General features: G+C 24.0%; 4 protein-coding genes across 4 annotated transcripts; 2 read left to right on the top strand and 2 right to left on the bottom strand.

Moving 5' to 3' along the window:
- Positions 1 to 106: 106 nt before the first annotated feature.
- On the bottom strand, positions 107 to 4281 carry LOC108553368 (non-canonical poly(A) RNA polymerase PAPD5). The gene is made up of 9 exons (XM_017908236.1): positions 4240 to 4281; positions 3749 to 4155; positions 2530 to 2700; positions 1923 to 2280; positions 1576 to 1722; positions 1059 to 1252; positions 823 to 976; positions 590 to 728; positions 107 to 503 (listed from the first exon to the last, which is right to left on the bottom strand). The coding sequence occupies exons 2-9, from the start codon at positions 4102 to 4104 to the stop codon at positions 304 to 306; spliced, it is 1719 nt and encodes a 572-aa protein (XP_017763725.1). The 5' UTR covers positions 4105 to 4155; positions 4240 to 4281; the 3' UTR covers positions 107 to 303.
- Positions 4282 to 6390: 2109 nt separating this feature from the next.
- On the top strand, positions 6391 to 7818 carry LOC108553370 (solute carrier family 35 member G1). The gene is made up of 2 exons (XM_017908239.1): positions 6391 to 6460; positions 6770 to 7818. Exon 2 carries the CDS (start codon positions 6772 to 6774, stop codon positions 7816 to 7818), a length of 1047 nt encoding a protein of 348 aa, XP_017763728.1. The 5' UTR covers positions 6391 to 6460; positions 6770 to 6771.
- Positions 7819 to 10192: 2374 nt separating this feature from the next.
- Tango2 (transport and golgi organization 2) lies at positions 10193 to 11468 on the top strand. Its single transcript, XM_017908225.1, has 4 exons — positions 10193 to 10462; positions 10631 to 10880; positions 10965 to 11183; positions 11255 to 11468. The coding sequence occupies exons 1-4, from the start codon at positions 10321 to 10323 to the stop codon at positions 11466 to 11468; spliced, it is 825 nt and encodes a 274-aa protein (XP_017763714.1). The 5' UTR covers positions 10193 to 10320.
- A 165-nt stretch (positions 11469 to 11633) lies between these two features.
- On the bottom strand, positions 11634 to 17369 carry Fancd2 (Fanconi anemia complementation group D2). The gene is given in 17 exon segments (XM_017908224.1): positions 11634 to 11759; positions 11838 to 11886; positions 11888 to 12017; positions 12120 to 12337; positions 12409 to 12706; positions 12825 to 13031; positions 13109 to 13424; positions 13593 to 13926; positions 13996 to 14253; positions 14326 to 14500; positions 14588 to 14679; positions 15003 to 15436; positions 15521 to 15881; positions 15971 to 16330; positions 16418 to 16691; positions 16802 to 17137; positions 17216 to 17369. Coding segments are annotated over 17 exon segments (4122 nt in total).
- Positions 17370 to 17496: the final 127 nt, after the last annotated feature.

Raw genomic sequence — 17496 nt, 5'->3', positions numbered from 1 at the left:
ACTAAACCAATTTATATTACAATTCTGTACGTCTTTGGTATGTAAATTTTCGTACAGAATAAAAAATGTTTCTGGTGAAACGAAGAACTTAACTACACTGGGGCCACTTTCTTGTTCATATAAGAAAGAAGTAATATAGAGTTTATCAACTCCGCGTAATTATAGACACTGAGCCCCTCTAAAGTGGAAAGGATAATTTAGTTGTATGATGAAAGTTAATCAATGTCTTTTCACCACACGATTATGATATTGAGCTCTCTACTTAAGTGTGAAACAAAGTCCAACATTATTTTGCACGTTTCATCACCGTATACAATCTCCAGTACCACGAGGTGTAATGCATTGTTTTTTCCGTTTAACAGTTTGTGACCTTGAACTTGGACTGTGACTATTATTATTACTTCCATTACTGTGAAGAGAGTGTTTTGCTTTACTTTGTCCACTAATATTATTATTTATTCCTCGATGATGATAATTTCCTCTGGAACTATGATGATGCTCAACTGTAATATAAATATTATAGGTAAATTTTAGAATCTATAGACTATAAAATATATAAAATGCTTAAAGACTTAATATAATTGCATACTATGAGCAGTTCCTTTAAACGGTTTTTTCCATTGTGAATGATGGTGAGTATGTTGGTTATTATATACATGTCTTTCTTTATTTCTGTTTTCTCCCTTTCCACTAGTGTTAGGTGAATTTCCACCACTACATTCGGAATCCTAATAAGATTCAAGTTACACATTACAAATAATTAAAACTATAATGAATTTGTGGCAACTTTTTTTCATATTTTGATAAATTGTAATTCTGTACCGTGTCACTAGCTGGTGCAGATAGCGTTGAAGCATCAGAACCAGTAGAACTTGACAATGAATCTACCTCACTTAAAGGTAGTGGGAATGTTTCTTTAATCCATTTGCGATATTCTATTACTTCATCTGTCACACGAATTATTCTTCCTAGTATACTGTATAAAATATATCTTGAGAAAACAGTTAATAAAATCATAAAATATATTAACAACATTTAAATATTATAAATAATCTTACCTTACTTTACTTGCATCATTAACTAAAATATTTAAAGGACTAACTGCTTGTGAAAGGACATAATAAGCCCAATCAAATGCATCTTTCACATATAAAGCACCATAACTACTACGCCCAATATCATTTCCTGGTGTAAGTGGATCCTCTATGAACAATAAAGAAGGTCGGTGGCCATCTATCATATCTCTTTGAACCTAAAATTAATATAAAATACAAACTAAATTCACATAAAAAATAACAAATAAATATTTTAAATCTTTTATTTATTTTATACATGTGTTTACATACATTATGAGTAAAATTAATAAATTCTTATGAACATTTATATAAAATTCTTTCTCCATAGTTTGTACAAACAAAAATGTATATATTCAAAGTGACTACCCAATTCTTTTCACAATATTTTATTTACAATATGATTTTTTAAAAATTAATAAGTATAATACTTGTTTTATATACCATTTTATTACATATATAATTTTTATATAACAATGTATTTTATATAAATATACATTACCTCTTCTTTCGATATGTAAGTACCACCATCTTTAACACGAATTCCTGTTTTAACATAATTAAATTTCCTACCATATAATTCCAAAAATTCTATTAACAAAACCCCAAGATTAGCATTTGAGCAAAAAGCATTTTGCCTGGGATGTAACTGAAATAAAAATTTATGTGCTAAAAAAATCAATTGTTTATTTCAAAAAACATAAATATTTTTACACAAGATATCAATTTATCAATTTTTCAGAACTTAAATTATTAATATGATATCATTTATTTTACAGCTGACTGAAAATTTATGCAATACTTTTATTTAAACATTATATCAAATTAATAAAATATTAATATTTTTACCTGTAAAAAACTGATAGTCATAAGTATTAAACTATATGAGGAGATTCCACCAGTAAACACTTCATTCAGGTCTCTTTGTAACAAGAATTGCTTTAATACCATAACTAATTTTTCCAGCACTGGAAACCGCTTTTTAAAAGAATTTATCAATTCTGCAGATTTAACACCATTACTCATATTAAAACTGATATCTACTTTAATTTCAGTTTCTTTATCAGTTAATTTGACAATTGGAACACTAGCTTTATCCAAAACTTTAATAGAAGATGGTTCAGCAATATTTTGATCTAATAAAGCACGTTCCAAAGTACGTAATGGAAGATCTATCCACATTCCTATTACTACTAAATCTATATCACTGAAAGGAAGAATAAATTCTTTGTATTTTGAGAATTCTTCAATAATAATTAATAATATATTTTTGTATTACATATAATGTTAGTATTGTTAATAACATACATAAAATATTAATTAATATAGGTAATTTAGTTTCATTTAACATAGTCATGGTTTTATAATACTAACATGTTTAAAAGATATTTATATATTTTACATGTGAACACATTACTAAATACATTCCATTTTAAATATGTACAATGATACGTACCTTGTAGGTAAATATAAACCACTGCGAAAGCTGCCAAATACTTCAACCTTAGAATCTGGCCAGAGATCATATATTACTTGTTCTATCCTCTTGACAACACGCATTCGTAAACTATGTTCTTCATTAGTGGGACACATATAAGCAAAAAAATCTTCAATTTCTTCATGTAATCTAAATATAGGAACATAATCTGTCACTAATAATCATCATTTTTTCATGTAAACTTTGAAGATATTATAACATTTTATCTTATGTAAGCTCTACTTATAAATTTTATAATATTAATTTTATACAAATAATTATTACTAATTACGAATCATTATTATAATTACCATTGTAATTATGATTTTTTGTTTATAAGTTCACAATTTTATGAGGCACTGAATTTATATGACTATGTTTAATGTATCAAAAATTGTTCAATTATGCAAATATAATTTTAGAGAAAAGAATAAATAATATATTTTAACATCAAAAAATACTAAAAATATAGAATACAATTTAATGTTTAATAAAATTATCTAATAAAGTAACCTAAATAAAATCTTAAATTTTGTAGAAAATGTATTAATGACAGAAAAAATAAAATAAAATGAATTGAAATAGAAAGATAATAAATTGAATATTAAAAAAATTAAATTTAACATCCAAACTAATAAAATGACAGTTTAAATTTTATTTATTTTATCACTTAAAGAATTATATAAAAATTATATTTATAGATTATAAAAAATAAAATATAGTTTTTTAAACCAAAACATATTTTATTGTGTAATTATAAAAAATATATTAAAAACAAAAATTCAAAATTGTATAAATATAAAATCTTCAATACTAGCGATAATATTTTTTGATTTCGATAATATTGGATTGTTGTGAATACAAACATAAATAGTCGTATTATATAAACATCCACGTGTGTTTACAAAATCATTATATTAGTAAAGACTAAAAATGCAACAGCAACATTTTAGAAATATTTGAAATATTAACTAATTGAAAAATATTATTCAACTAAATAAATTATACTCATTATAAAAAAAAGTAAATTCTTATTTGTAGCATATCTAATTATAAAGAGACCTTGCTATACCCTATTTGTAAACGAGCGTGTACACTACATAACCTTAATCATGCCCATATGGACAAACTATACAAAGGCTAATAGTTTAACTTTTATAAAATAAACAATAACTTAACATTTGATAACGAGACTTACCCAATAACACCTTTTGAATAATGTTTATTGGATACCCGCCATGGACAACCACCGTATTCGCCAACTAAGGCATCGTAATTGTAGTTCATGCCGTAGGTACTAGCACGATTATCTTTCCTACGTGATGGATTGTAATAGCTGCTGCAAGTATTATGTTGCATGCGGTCTCCCGTGCGAGAATTAAGAGAATCCAAGGATATGAAGTCTTGCTGTAACTTCACACCCATTACATTCGAAGATGAGTCGTTCTTCAACGTTAAAATATCCAGGCCTTTTTCAGCTTCCCAAATGTGTAACCACAAATCCTTAGCAGGGCCGAACTGCTCCGGTTGATACCAACCGATAGTCGGATCCATTAAATAGTTCTCGATTCTGTATCTTACGATTAATGGTCCTTGCACACTACACTACAATTCCAATCTTAATTCAACTTTAATTGAAAAATTGTCTGATTTATTGTAACCTGCGAACACTATGAAATTCATACATACGAGCAATGAATAACAGCATTTTAGAAGGAACTTCGTACACCATTGTCTGAGCATAGAGTAATAAAGATACTCAAACAGTTTGTTCCTGCAGATGGCATTATCACCTATACATCTGAAAATAAATTTGTGGAAATTTGGTTAAAAATTATGTATACTATAATTTTATATCTTGTTAAAATAATCGTAAACATTAGTTTCTGGAAAAGTAACAAATAATATCACTATATGTAACTTAAATTACTTGTACTATTACAATTTATTAAATACAAGGTAAAATATAATATTAACTTATTATAAATGTGTAAAAATTTGTAGAATTGAAAATAATAACTTAAAAACATCTGACATTAAAAGAACTTTTTGTTTTTTATTTATTAGAAAATCTATATAGATGAAAATTATAAGATTCTAAAATACATTTCAATTTCAGTCCGAAAATGCGGGAATATTCAAACAATATAAATTAAAAGAAAAAATATGATACACGAAGTATAAATATATAGTTAACCATTAAATTAAGAAGTTTTAAATAAAGTAGTTTAACTAAAAATAAATAACATTAGTAAACTTTGAATGTAATAAATAATTTGGAATACACGGAATATGAAATCTGTATACATTTTATGTTTATTTCATGGAGAAAAATACTTCAAAATTAGTTCAAAACACGTTTATAATATATATAATAATTTTATAGATGTGCATATGCGCGTGTGTGTATAAGTATAATAATTTATTCAACCAGTATTTAAAAATTCTATAACCTAATGCTTAAAGTTATCTATAGCTGATTAATTGTAATTTATAATCAGGAAATATATCAAAGGATATTAATAGTTATTACAAAATAGAATATTTATAATATTTTTTGCAAAAAGGTATAAAACACAAAAACAAAAACAAAAGAAAATAATTTGTGTATTATAGTACATGTTACGTATAATATTTTTATAAATATACATTTTATTTTTATAATTTAATACTAAAGTATTACATTTTTTTACTTAAAAAGAAAATAATATAATAATAAATTGTAATAGTATAATATAATCAATATTTAAGATATAGATATTAAAAAGAAAAATATATCAATTGTAAAAGAAAATAATAATCACAATATAAAAAGAATGAAAAGTAAAGAAATAAAAAATAATAAACAAATAAAAAAGGTATATCCAGTCCCATTAATTATTTGAGAGTAAATAATTTAGGAAATTATAAATATATTGCATGTAATCCATTCCCATCAAATACATAAGAAACGTAGAAGATTAACTAAACAAAATTATAATAAGATATTAGCTCGACTCCACCCTTTTTTAATTTACCGCGAAATTTAAGTGAAAATAATTCATATTTCAATTAAAATATTTTTATGTTTATCAAATAGCTATAATATATTTATTGATATTATTCGATATATTTTTTCTTTAAAATTTTATATTATCATATTTTTTTATTCCAAATTATAGAATAAATACCTAAATATTTATTTATAAATATGTATATCGTTATGCACTTCTTTCACGTGGCGTTACATTTTTGTATGAGACAAAGAAATTTTAATATTCATATGTATATCATGTTACATATTGTATATTTAAAACAATATTTAACAGAAAATGTTTATTCTTTATTGTTATCAATTTTATAATACAATTGTATACTTTGATAAATACTTTAATTAAATTTATACTATGTAAATATGCTGCCTTATAAAAGCATTTTAATAAAATAATTACCAAGATGAAAATTAAAAAAAACAAAGTTCATATAAATATCTATATTAATTAATTCTTAATCAATTTCTACATAAACTAGTAAAATGGAAATAATGAATATAACTCGTTAAAAAATATGTTATTGCTATTATATATTTAAAATTTATTGTATTTATTTAAAGCTATACTTAAATTAAGAAATTTGAAAATAAAAATTTCGAAGGTAATCTGTAATCAAAAGCAAAGGTCGCCTTTTCGTTGTGATATAGACATGACTTGCTTACTTCATGCACGTAATAATGTGTTTTCCTAACTAAAATAAAAATTAAATAAAGATGTGAGAGACATTGTCAATGGCAATGAAAAAAATATGTTATCAGAGTTTTTAAACTAATTTAGTCTTCCATATAAGTTATAAATGCATTACACTAATTATTTATTACATAATTTTACTAGGATAACTATATGCTGAGATTAATCGTTTATTAACTCTATTACAGGTAAGCTGTAAATATTAATAAAGTAAAACTGATTAATTATTAAAGTTTAATTACAAATATATTTAAGATATAATTTATTTTTAAATATTTAAATTCAAAGATAACATTTTTGTTTTTGTTATTATTTAGTTATTAATTAAAATACTTGTCAAGTATTATATGTTACAATGTATTTTGATAATCAGTTTTATTTGACTAATAAAGCAATCTCGTAATTTTTACCTATATTTTATTTAACTTTATCAGTATTTTTTAAACTATCTATATTTTTAAAACATTGAAATATTTGAATTTTATTTTTTTTTTCAGACATGTCAGAACATGTTGAACTACATCATTTACTTGATGGTGATATTGAAAATAATACAACAATACAGCAAAAACGATTTTCAATCCTAATGTGTAAATCATGTCCTTCTCTTGGTTTAATCTTGGCAACATTATCATCATTATTTTTTTCGTTATGCAGTGTCATTGTGAAAGGTTTGGTAGAAGTAAATCCAATGGAATTGGCAGCATTCCGATTTGTGGGGGTATTATTACCAGCGATACCTATTGTAATATATAAAGGCGAACATCCATTTCCAAAGGGACGTAGATTAATGCTAATATTAAGAAGTTTTGTGGGTACCACTGGCCTCATGTTAAGCTTCTATGCATTTCGACATATGCCACTAGCTGATGCATCTGTTGTAGTATTTTCTGTTCCTGTATTTGTAGCAATATTTGCAAGAATATTCTTAAAAGAGCCTTGTGGTTTATTTAATGTTATTACTGTCTGTTTAACATTGGTTGGTGTAATCTTAATAACACGTCCACCACTTATCTTTGGACATACTGTAGAATCACTTTCAGATGGACACACAAAAACACAACATGCAGATTTATGGGGTGCTGTAGCAGCTTTCTCGGCAACTCTTTTTGGTGCAAATGCATATGTTTTATTACGAGCTTTGAAAGGCCTTCATTTCTCCGTAATTATGACAAATTTTGGATCATTTGCCTTGATTCAGACAATAGTTATATCTTGGGCTATAGGTGCATTGTGCTTACCTCGGTGTGGAACTGACAGACTTTTGGTTGTGGCACTTGCTCTCTTTAGTTTTGGGGGACAAATACTATTAACATTAGCTTTACAAATGGAACAAGCAGGACCAGTTGCAATAGCAAGATCAGCAGATATAGTTTTTGCCTTTTTTTGGCAAGTTTTATTTTTTAACGAAATTCCAAATCCTTATTCAGTAGGAGGAGCAATTGTAGTTACAAGTTCAGTTTTATTAACTGGACTAAGGAAATGGGCTCTTTCATTACCAGAAACATCTAATGTTAAAAAATCTTTAGGTATTTTGGTAATGTGAATTATCAATTATAAATGAGTAATGTAATTTAAAAAATTCATTACTTTATTAAAACTTTTGTTTCTTTAATATTGATTCTAATAATAAAAATTATTTAAGTATAAATAAATATTTCAAAATAAAATAACATTTATATGTAATATGTACATCAATTTTTGAAATTTAATAAACTTAAATTGCCGTATTTAAGAATATCAATATATTAAACTTATTATATTTTATGTTTCAAATTTACTAAATAAGAAACTATTACTAAATACAAGATTATACAATTTGTAAGATTATTGATTGCTTATAATTGATGTTTAGATATAATAATAATTGAACATCAGTAATCAATTTTTGTTGGAAAATTCATTTCATTCAGTTAAACTGTATAAATGTTATCATATCATAATGAAATTGATGAATTATACTTTTTAGTATAATTAGTGCATTAAGTCTCTCAAGATTTAAGGTTTAAGTTTAACCATAAGGTTTTGCATTATTACTATCTTGCTATGTTCCATAAAAATTCTTAATACACATTTTATAATACTTACTAATATATTTAAAATTATTTATTGCATTAATAAATATCATATTTTCCTAATAAACTATTAATTATTATAAATTCTAGTCTAAAAACTCAGTATTACAAAAAGCTCATTATACATATTTTACTGTGAGTTTGCTATCTGTAAGTTTTTGTTTAATTAGTAATTGCGACGATTGTATTTTATAATATGCACAAAATGGCAAAGTATTCTCTTGTATTTTTAAACTAGATAATTGTTTTGCAAGAATTTATATTTTAGTTAAATTAGAATGAACTACTAAATAGTGCACAAATATAAAAGAATGTGTTTATAAAAAAAATTTATTCTACAATTTAGTATTTCTGTATTACATAAAGTAATTAATGAAATGCTGAAATTACATAACATGATTAAAATTATTCATCTACTGAAATTTTCTAACTATAATATTTAATAAAATATTTATAATCTTCACAAAGTTATAAATTGCAATCTTTAAAAATTTATTATGTCAGTATATTGTATTGTACTATCTTATGTGCATGTAAAATGTACAAAATATTAAACATAAAGCTTCAGATAGACATGCAGAAATGGGTGATTAATTATTTTATGTACATTGTTTCTGAGATTAAAGTAAAATATGCTAATTTAGTACTAGATCAAATTTTGTAAAAGGTTACTCAATAACTAATAAATAGTAAAATATTTGAATTCTAATATATGGGTATTAATTTTTAATATATAAAATTATGTAAATTTGTACTTCTAAAATATTGTTATGCATAATACAAATTATAGTACAATAAAGTTTGTATTAGAATGTTTTCACTAATTCATTTTTATTTTTACGAATATAATTTTAGTTTTTAAATAATTTGTAGTCAAGTATAAAAATTATATATAAAAATTATAAAAGTTATATTTTATGATACAAATTACTACGTTTAAAAAAAAAGAAATTATTTTTAATTATAGTTTTAAATTTATTAAGTTATAATTCATTATGGTAGATTAATTATAATTTAATATTATATCAGTTATAAAAAAAGTAAAAAATTAAAAATGTTTACAAAGTAGTATTTACGTAAATGTCTATGTTAATAATTTCAAATAAAACGAAACTTATATTAGTATGAGAATTTAAAAATTAACTCTTTATTATGAAGTTATTGAGCTTATTATATAAGTTTCTTGCAAATGTGAATATCTATATTATATAATTTCAAACTATGTATCGCTGACTATATATCTCTATATATACATATAGATGCATGTATATATATACATATTAAAATTGTTTTCCTATATCGTTTCCTAATGTAAAGTGATAAATATTTTTAAACATCGAAAATAAAAATGTATAGATATAATAATAGTAAATTATAATAAAAACCAGTAATCTAATAAATAATTTGTCAGCAGTTAGGATTTCGTGTAAAATCACATGTAAATATTGACAGATAGAAGAGATAACAAGCACAATGCTCCTCGTATCTACTTTTATACGTAGTTGTAAAATTTTTAAGTTTCTTTTATGTAATTATTGTATTATAAATGCATAAATTGTTATTTATATTATGTATGTAGATATGTAGTATAATATACATTTTAGCATATAGTTAGCTTTTGAAAATAATGTTACAAACATATAGAGTATTAAATGATAAAATGTAGAATTATTACATATTATATAAATGTATATTTACAATTATGTTTTATCATCTATTTTATCATCTAATTTTATCATCTATTTTATAAAATTATATCTATACATAAAAAAAATGTCGTTATGGTTTAATGTGTTTTGCATTGGTGTCTCATTAACTTGTCTTTAATTATCAATAGACAGAACATTATCTTAATTTATGATTAAAAGATATATAACAATGTTATCAATGACATACAAGAAACATGATATAGAACAAAAGTCTGTGATATAAGCAGATATTACACTACAGCATTTAAGTAATTTGCATCAACTATGTGTATTTTATTTATTTATCGTAACCCTGAAGCTGATTCAGAGTCATATCGATTGATTTTGATCTCAAACCGTGATGAAGATTTTAAACGTCCAGCATTACCAGCTCATTTTTGGAAAAACTATCCATTATGTTTAGGAGGTAAGTTAAAGCTATATTTGAAATTAATTGAATCTTTCAATAATATATATTAAATTCATAATAGTATATTAAGTATATACAGTTTTATATAAAATATCTGATTTTACATAACATATTTGTATTTCATAAATTAAAAATTTGAAATTATTATAATTCATATTTTTTTAGGTACTGATATGGAGCTTGGAAAAGAAGGTGGAACTTGGCTAGGAGTGTCATTAACAGGGAAGGCGGGTGTTGTTTTAAATTTATCTGATGATACAAGTTCAACTAATATACCAAAGCAAGGACGAGGGTTTTTAGTGCCTAATTTCATTACATCAGAAGATTCTGCAGTTTCATATTTAGATAAATTATATAAGAAAAATAAGAACAATCCAATATATAATCCTTTTATTTTAGTCTTAATAAATTTAAGGTATATAAAAAATCTTTAAATTTCTATCTTTTTTTCTATCTTTTGAAGTTAAATGTATATATTTTTATGTATTAATTTGTTTAGGAATGCAGATGTTTATTACCTCAGTAGTTCTCAAAATTCAACAGGACATATTTTAGGTCAAGATAATGTTTTAGGTTTTAGTAATAGTGGCCTTGATATTCCATATAGAAAAGTTGATATAGGAAAAGAAATTTTCAAAAATATTATTAAAAATGTTAAGGTAGCAAATCAAACAAATCTTATTGAAGAACTGTTAACATTCTTGAAATCGAAAGAGAGGTATGCATAATTTTGGAACAATGACAAACTACATGTTGTTATTAAAGCATAATTTTTTTGGACATTCATAGATATTTACCAGATCCTGAATTGCATAGACGTTACCCAACAAAATATAAGGAACTTAGCTCAATTTTTGTATCAACTGATGGATATTGTACACGAACACATTCTATATTGTTGGTTAGTGGAAGCAATGAAATAACATTTATTGAAGAAACACTTATGCCAGATTTAACATGGAAACGTCAAATTTTTAACGATAAATTAATATGTAATAACTGATATTAATAATAAAAATAATTGTGAATAGTATACAAATTTTATATTAATTATATTATTAGTTTACAATGTTTCATATGATCTTAATTGTCTATAAGAAAATATAATTTTATCATTATAAAAAATATATTGTTTCATATAATTTTTAAATTTTTTGTAGAAGAATAATTATAGCATATCATCTTCATTATTAAGGTCATCGCTAGAATCATTTTCTAATATATCTGATGATATATTAGTTGCATCATCAATTATGTTAGAATTTGGTGCAATACTTTCTTCTGATGATTGATTCTAAAAATATCAGTAGAAATATTAAAGCATTATCTTAAGAAGTACATAATATATAATTTTTAAAATTAATTAGCAAACCTGAGAAAAAATTTCTTGACCTTCTAAATTTTTGTTAACAAGATTACCTAACTAGCATTCCTGTTACACAGTAAATTAATTTTTCCAATATAGATTTTGCTGCAGGAATATATTTTGTTAATGTAAGATCTTTCTTTTCCGCACTATCGCAACATATAGTATGTAAATATCGTGTTCCGCCTAAAATACACATTTTATGTATAATCTATATTACTTCTATCATATTAATATTTCTCACTAATTACATAATACTTATTTTATTAAACAAATTAAATTTTATACTTTGCATCATTTTTAATATTTTAGTTACATCTTCTGCTTGATATTTCAGATTATGTTCCAGAATTGGCATTCCAAGATTTAAAAAGGATTTCAATAATATAGGCATATGTTTTAAAAAGATCAATACATTATTTTTTGATGTTAATGTTTTACAAATTTGAACTAATTTTTGAACGTTTTTTGCAACTTCATACCATAGTTCTATTCTTTTAGGGTCTCTGATAAAAAAAAAGAATTTATAATTAAAAATAACATATGAAATAATTTTTATGAAATAAAAGTTATGTACCTATCAGCCATTGGCAATGCTATTTTTATACCATTAATTAAACCATCAAACATCTTCTTATATAGAAAATGGAAAGTACTCCTTGTTATTGAAGGTATTTTATTTAAACTGCTCTGAGGTTTTTCCAATTTTGAAATTTCATCTGGTAACCAATCCAGAATTAGAGTAACTGTTTGTAATGGTAATATTTCATTATTAATCCAATTATTTAACAATTCAATTACAGCTGATTTATATTGCATACTAGAATGATTATCTTCTGGCCATTGAAGACATAAAAAATCATATGCCATTTTTGCTAAAAAAAAAAAGTATAATATTAATAGTTATTTCAAGCATTTTAATACATATAATTAAATATGTATTAAATATGTTTAATATTTAATAAGTTATAAATTGTACATAATATTGCTTACCATACTTTTCTTTATTTTGTTTAGTGTAAGATGCAGAATGTTTCATTAATGATTGACACACATTAATTAGTGAAATTGATAAGGATATCTGTGTAACAATATCAGATAAAGACTCGAAATATCTGCAAGATTCTGTAACAAGTTCTTTGCAAGATCTTAACCTGATATTGTTTTGATCACTTTGACTTGCTAAAATTCGTAAACCCTCTAAACAAATACACACAGACTATTAAAGTGTATTATCACTCATAAAATGATTATTATATAAAACTATAATAACATACCACGTAATAATATATTGTAAGTGACACTTTCAAATCCTTTCCAACTAAAAATTTTTGTTAAAAGACACAAAAATAATCGAACAGCTGCCCTGTTTTGACTATCATCCTCTTCTCTTAAAGAGTCAATAATATCTCGTAATTTTGCACAAATTTTTGGTAATAATTCAATTAAATCTTTTATAAATTTTTCATTAGTATTGTGCTCAAACATTCCTAATAGTTCTTGAATAATAAAACGTATTTGTTTTATAGATATACTGTGTCCTACAGATTGTGATGTATCCATTTCCATTTGTACATCAAATAGATGTACTATCTACAAAATTTTTTATTAATTATAAAAGTGAATCTGGATAAACATAAATAGTGTAAATACATTATAATAATTGATTTTTGTGACAGTGATGAAGTTGTTTAAACGCCTTTTAAAGTTTTTCATTATTTTAAAACAAATAAAAACAAATTATAGTATATTTTTGCATACCATTGCATCAAATTTTCTAAAATAAATTGGATTTTTAGAACATATTAAAGAACCCAATTCCCAATCTTGACTTTCGTTAAAACTAACAGATTTTTCTTTAAGCTGTTTCTTTCCCTTTTTCCCTTTTTTGCCAATTTTTTTATCTATTCCTACAAATGGTGGTAGTGGAAACTGATGAAAATAACACGGAGGTGGTTGATATTTGGTATCACATAAAGAAAATAATCTGCTTAATTCACTTTGTAAGTCTATTAAATTGTCTAATCGTTGCATTACTTGTTTTTGTAACAAAAAATCTTTTTGTGTTACAAAACCACTGATCACTTCTCGAAACCTAAAATTAATTTTTACAATCTTCATATTTAAAATTAATTTTCTATTTCTACTTACATCTTCAACTTACCAATTAATACAACATATTACTATATCTATTATTGAATTTTCTGCTATCTCAAGATCTTCTGGCATTAAAATTGCACATCCCAGAAGAGAATCTATGGCGTCCAAATTTTCATTTTGACTAAGCCTAATACAACAAGTTTTGAGGAGTTTGAAAGAAATTGGTATAATTGCTCCATATTTTTTATCTTCAAAAGTTAAAACACAGTTTTGTGGCTCATCTTCAACTTTATTCAATCCAAATTTTGGAACTAATTTTCCTCTAAATTAAACACAAAATTAGAAGACAAGAATACAGTGAATACAATATTAAAGATTATGAAATATGATATACTTATAATTTGTCTTGTCAATCATATTTGCATTAACAAATTCTTCTTCAATATAATCTGTGAGATTTTTCATAAATTTTGTATTAATACACTGAGTTTGTGATATGATACAAATCAATTGATCATAAAATAAAGCTTGTGATCTGGGACAGCTCTTCACATTATTTAATACTGTCTCTATGAAATGAAGAAAGAAATTAGTTATTTATGGTATTTAAATATAAAATTTTATAAAATATTCCACAAATATTTCCTATTTCTTACTAAATAAGTTATAAGCTGCATCAGACTCTTCTGCATCTTGCATTAGATGTTTTATTGCCATTACTGCACCTAATACACCTTTACTTTTTGTGCTGAAATATAATCATTTAAAAAGAGAATCAATATTGTTGATCATATTCCATATGATACTTATGATACTTTAAAATATAAGAGAAAAAAAATGAATTTTGGAATTCATTGTCAACATAAAAATTGAATAAATTATATATTTGCTAATCCCAGTGATATTAAAAAATTATGTTCAATATTCAATAGAAAAGTTAAAATAAATAAATAAATTCAAAACAAAATATTGTAATTTGTAGTGAATATTTCGAATAAGTTGTAATATTTGGACAGTAAGTACCAGAACTATTCATTTTCTTTCTTTGTTTTTTGTAACATTAATACATACAGTGGATTGAAATAAGAAAGTTGCTTTTGTAGTAGTATAAATAAGTCATCACGTAAAGAATCACCTATAGAATTAGTATTTGTACATAAATGTTGCAATACATCATTTAAAGTACCAACTTCTTTTAAATTCAAGTTATCCATCTTTTCAAGTAAAATACGAAGATGATTACAATGTGGTGTTAAATACTGCCTGTACTCTTCTTTCTCTACCATTTTACGAAGAAATGTCAAAGTATTTTTAACTGTTTGCTCACTATCACCCATAAGGAATATAATTCTTTCTACAATCTCTCGTTGTTTGAACACATCCTCTTTATGACATTTAAACTGTAAACACAACCAATCAATGGAGAAGTCAATAAATACACGTTCATTTGCTTTTAATAAATTAGTTGATATTTGTAATGCAGTTGGTTGTAATTCTTGTAAGACCTATAAGAAAATAATTTAAACAAATTAATTAAAATAATTAATTTAGTACAAACAATATCTTTATAATTTTTATATCATACAAACTTTTTTATAATCATTATATAGTAAATTTAGTAAACTTGTTCTATAAAATCCAGATCGTATATGTTGTTTAAATATAGTTTCAATAGTTTTTTTCTTTATTTTTGTTGTTGAAAATATAAGAAGTAAAAGAATGATATCTAATGGTTTTGGATCTTTAATAATATCTTTTATAAGTGTAATAGTTTTATTTACTACATTTTTTGAATGTAACATATTCATTTTTAGTGTATTGACTATATCTAATTGACTTTGATAACACTCTTCAATGTCTTCTCCAACAAGAGGTTGTATATGAGTATTGCGTAACACCTTTAATGTTTTTTCAAAAATTTCTGTATTTGCACAATCTTCTAAAACAAACCTGTAAAAGCATTATCAATATTATTACTAAAAAACAGATAAAAATTACATGTAAAAATTATACTATATACTTTAATTAACAAAACATACTTTACAATAGCTGCTATTGCATTTATTTTAACAGTTGTTGTCAGAGAATTTAATGTCTCTTCTTTATACTCATCCAAATATTCTTTTTCAAGATTTAAATTAGTCATACAATTTAATATTAAATTTATTAATGCAGAATTCTCTTTTAAAATTTTATTTAGAATTTCAGCAACTGTTTGATGTTGTTTATCAGTTATAATATCAGGTAAGAACATAATTAATTCATTTTGAAACCACAAAGGGCACGATGCTAAAAGTTGTTCTAAGCTATTAATCAAAGCATCAGAATTAATTACAACATCTAAAAAACGAAACTGATGCAATAATAAGAGAGCCCATGGTACTGATTCAATGGAATCACTAAAAAAAATATTTTGGAAGTATTATAGAAATATAGTTAAAAATTACTAAAAAGTAAAGAAATAATGGTAATAATAAAAAACATACACCATAAGTACAGCTTCATTGAGTTTAGATAAAAGACTGCTATATATTTCTGGATGTAGTTCTGAAACTTGTAACAGAATTTTTATAAGAGATGGAGTACATAAAACATTTGGCACTTCGTTATTAACAAGTAACTCCATATCAGCTAAAGCATTTTTAAGATTTTGTTCATTCTCAAAATATTTTTCCATTAGAGAAATTAATTCCATTTTTTCATATTTCTTGCAATTTAATAATTCTTTCATTTTCTTTCTAATTATTATGATGTCCTTATCTATAATAATTTGGTAAATATAATATAATACTGACCGAAAACATTAAAAAATTTATATGTGAATAATATTGGTTACTAACTTAAACTTCAAATATTTTATTAATACCTACTAAGTATATGTGGAACTGAATTTATTTCAATGCCTGATTCATATAAAAATTCTACAAATTTACACTTTTTAGTAGAAATTTCATTAACATTCTTTTCTGTGACTGTTAAAACATTTGATAAACTTTTATGACTGCATTCATTCGATGTAGTGTTACAATTATCTTTCCTCTTTTTTAAAACAGTAGATTCTGCCAAAGGAAAATCCAAATTATCATCACTATTGCTTGGTATAGTGCAATTTGACAATTTGCGTTTACATGATAACTTTTCATTTATTAATTTTGCTTCGTATGTATTTTTGGAAAATATATCATCATCCGATAATTTGTTTTGACCTATGAATAGATCATTTTGTAATTTATGTTTTATTATATCAAATATTTTTAAATTTTTAAATACTTTAACAAACTTACTTTGAGTGAAAAAGGCATTCCCAGTTAGTACGGGACTATTAGGTTTTGATATTTGTTCAATTAAGGATTTCGTTTGAAATATATCATTTCTTGATATTTGACTCGTTAAATTCTTATGTAAACCACCTCTGAATTTCAATTTTCTTTTATCCATAATCAATTGATTATTCTTTTACATGCGATCGTGTGTAATATCTACAAAATACGTTTTTGTGCAAGATTATAAAATTTAAATGTATGTATATACATGCTATAAAATTGAAAAACACTATTCAGACTTT

Source organism: Eufriesea mexicana, unplaced genomic scaffold (genome assembly GCF_001483705.2).
Source record: "Eufriesea mexicana isolate 0111107269 unplaced genomic scaffold, ASM148370v2 scaffold10327, whole genome shotgun sequence".
Taxonomy (NCBI): Eukaryota; Metazoa; Arthropoda; class Insecta; order Hymenoptera; family Apidae; genus Eufriesea; species Eufriesea mexicana.
This window is presented reverse-complemented; position numbering and strand designations above follow the sequence as displayed.

Coding starts and splice junctions, on each gene's coding strand:
- LOC108553368 (XM_017908236.1), bottom strand. CDS start 4,104: ATGGATCCGACTATCGGTTGGTATCAACCGGAGCAGTTCGGCCCTGCT. Junction 1,723..1,922: donor TGACTATCAGTTTTTTACAG/GTAAAAATATTA, acceptor TTTTTATTTCAG/TTACATCCCAGGCAAAATGC. Junction 504..589: donor GTTTAAAGGAACTGCTCATA/GTATGCAATTAT, acceptor TTTATATTACAG/TTGAGCATCATCATAGTTCC.
- LOC108553370 (XM_017908239.1), top strand. CDS start 6,772: ATGTCAGAACATGTTGAACTACATCATTTACTTGATGGTGATATTGAA.
- Tango2 (XM_017908225.1), top strand. CDS start 10,321: ATGTGTATTTTATTTATTTATCGTAACCCTGAAGCTGATTCAGAGTCA. Junction 10,463..10,630: donor CTATCCATTATGTTTAGGAG/GTAAGTTAAAGC, acceptor ATATTTTTTTAG/GTACTGATATGGAGCTTGGA. Junction 11,184..11,254: donor TTCTTGAAATCGAAAGAGAG/GTATGCATAATT, acceptor GGACATTCATAG/ATATTTACCAGATCCTGAAT.